This window comes from Microtus ochrogaster, chromosome 7 (genome assembly GCF_000317375.1).
Source record: "Microtus ochrogaster isolate Prairie Vole_2 chromosome 7, MicOch1.0, whole genome shotgun sequence".
Lineage (NCBI taxonomy): Eukaryota > Metazoa > Chordata > Mammalia > Rodentia > Cricetidae > Microtus > Microtus ochrogaster.
Window position 1 is genome coordinate 79,264,329 of NC_022014.1, and position 2,512 is coordinate 79,266,840.

Below are 2,512 nucleotides of genomic sequence, written 5' to 3' on the forward strand. Positions count from 1 at the left end.
AAAAAAAAAAAAAAAAGTCTCTACTAGCCAGGTGGCTAATGCTGTAATCGCAGCATTTGGGAGGTAGAGGCAGGAGAACCAAGTTCAAGGGAAAGGCTGACACACTGAAAACAACGCCCACCCAAAAGAGCATCCGCACCCTGCTGGTCAAGCTCAATGCAGCATGCAGCCCAGGCCCAACACCTAGAGTGTATGCAACTGCTAACTTAATCTTCAGGAGCACCCGGGGGAGCTCTGGACGTCCAGTTGGCAAATGAGAGCCCCTGAAGCAGGTCAAGGGCAAATGCTGGGCCACCCCCCAAGAACAAGGGTGGGATGCCCAGGCCTCACCCAGCTCACCTCTCTGCAGTTGTCTCCCCCTCCCCCCCTTTAGAGACAAGGGTCTCACTAAGGCTCCAAGGTTGGCTAAACTCATGGTGCTTCTCCTGCCTCAGCCTCCCCAGTGCTGTGACTACAGATGGAAGCCATGATGCCAGTCTGCCCCACCACTTCCTTTTGTTTTTTGAGACAGGGTTTCTCTGTGTAGTCCTGGTTGTCCTGGAACTCACTCTGTAGACCAGGCTGGCCTTAAACTCACACAGATCCACCTGTCTCCCGAGTGCTGGGATTAAAGGCATGTGTTGCCACTTCTACCATGCTCATGTGGCCGTGTTCTCACCCATGCCTCCTCTCTCTCAAATATTACTGGCCTCTGACATCGCCCTCATCATGCTGAGGACTGAAGTCCGGGACTCGAGCACTCTGAGCAATGCAGGTTCAGTTGTCTCTACAAACGGTGAGCCAGACTGTGGCTGCAACAATCCATGTGCTCTCCAGAGGGCAAAGCCAGGCTCTCTAGGCATGGTGTGCTGTGCACACACAGCGGCCGCTCTGTGCTGGCCTGGCCTGTGACCACACCAGTAACACCTGCTTTGCTTCTAAACAGGTTCTGCTTACAGAACATGGATTCCTCTACGTAGCCAGCTATTGCTTATTTAACCTTTTAGGGTCTACATAGTCCTGTGGGTCTAGAACTCATTATACAGTCCAGGTTGGCCTGGAACTCAAGCTCCTCCTGCCTCCACTGCCTGCGTGCTGGACAGCAGGCTGCAAGTGCTGGAGGCTGCATCCCAAAGGCAGCCAGTCCCTAGCAGGTGTTATGCAGGAAGAAGGTCACGGCTTGACATCAGAATCACCATGGAGCTTCAAAAACTCCAGTGTCCACTCCAGATCCCACCCCAGTCAAAACCAGATCCTCTGATGAGGACACATCAATTTTTTAAAACTTTTGTCAGATGACTTCAATGAGTAGCCAATCTGAGAACAATACAAGGGTTTGTTTCTTTTTAACCTGAGAAGTGGCATTTTCCTACAAGTTGCCTACATGTCTGTGGAGTCAAGGCTGGCTCTGAGCTTGCTCTGAAGCTTAGAGTAGCTTCACACTCCTAATCCTCAGCCTCAGCCTCTGCAGGGCAAGGTAACAGGTGTGCCCCACCACAGCTGGATGAAATGCTATCTGTCACAGCTACGTCCTCTTCAGGCCTAGAGCAGGGTAGGTCACACCAAAGATGACTCAGGATGACGGGAGGGGAAGGGCTTCCTCAGAAGCTGCCAGCTGCTGTCTCCTCACAGACCCCGTACCCCTCACCGAAGCTTGGAAACAAGGAGAGATCACCAGCTCACCTTCAGGCTGTTCTTGAAGGCGCCCCCATCAGAACTGACTTCATTTGCGTACTTCAGAACCCTGTCATAGAGCACGAGGGCTTCGCTCCACTTCTTCACCAGCACATAGGACTGAGCAATGAAAAAACACCTGATGGGGAAAGAGTCACAGCGCTCTAAAGCAACAGTTGCTTGCCGCCAGGCTGCCCTTGCTGTCAGGCTCAATGTGAAATCTGGAAACAGGATTCTCAACTCTGGATCCTGGTCTGGGAAACCCCACCCTAGCCCTCAGCACACGTCAGCAATCAGGGTGCTGGCACACTTCGGGAGCAATGCTGATCAGATCTAACAGGAACCCTCATTCACCGTTGCCAACATGTCTAAGACACAACTGTTTATCCATCTCTTTTCAACAACCTAACCAAGATTTATGGGGCCCAACAGAACCTTAGTATTGCCCCTGATGAGCAAAGGGAGAGCGCCCTAGGGAGTCCAAGAGCAAGCGAGCCAGTGAAAGATGAGGGTGTGCACACTCTCCTCTGCCGTCTGTCTAGATCCCTGGCTTTGCTGAGTGTCCACTTCTGAGTGAGTCACACCTGGCCTCATCTCAGGAACTGAGATGCCCAGCTTCATCCCGCTCAGCTTGGGTTCCCTGAACCGGCTGTTGTAGTCCGCCAATGCCCTTTCCAATGCTTGGCTCTTCCAGTGCTTCCACTGGGAGGAAGAAGCAAGAGAAGGGAAGCCCGAAGTCTCCCAGAATGCAGATGAAGAACTCCGAAATGACTGCTGCCATCTTTGCTGGGGGCTCCTGTAAAAACTCCCTGTCAACACCGGGCGTCCTCCAATGACCGTGTGTCTGAAATGACTGCTG

The 2,512-nt window shown here is 52.5% G+C and overlaps 1 protein-coding gene across 1 annotated transcript in view; it reads right to left on the reverse strand.

The window, feature by feature from the left end:
- The window catches only part of Srp68 (signal recognition particle 68), a 31,313-nt gene that overhangs the window by 3,027 nt on the left and 25,774 nt on the right, over nucleotides 1–2,512 (reverse strand). Inside the window, 1 exon segment of the mRNA XM_013347638.2 lies at nucleotides 1,663–1,792. Within this exon segment, the coding sequence (XP_013203092.1) occupies nucleotides 1,663–1,792 (130 nt within the window).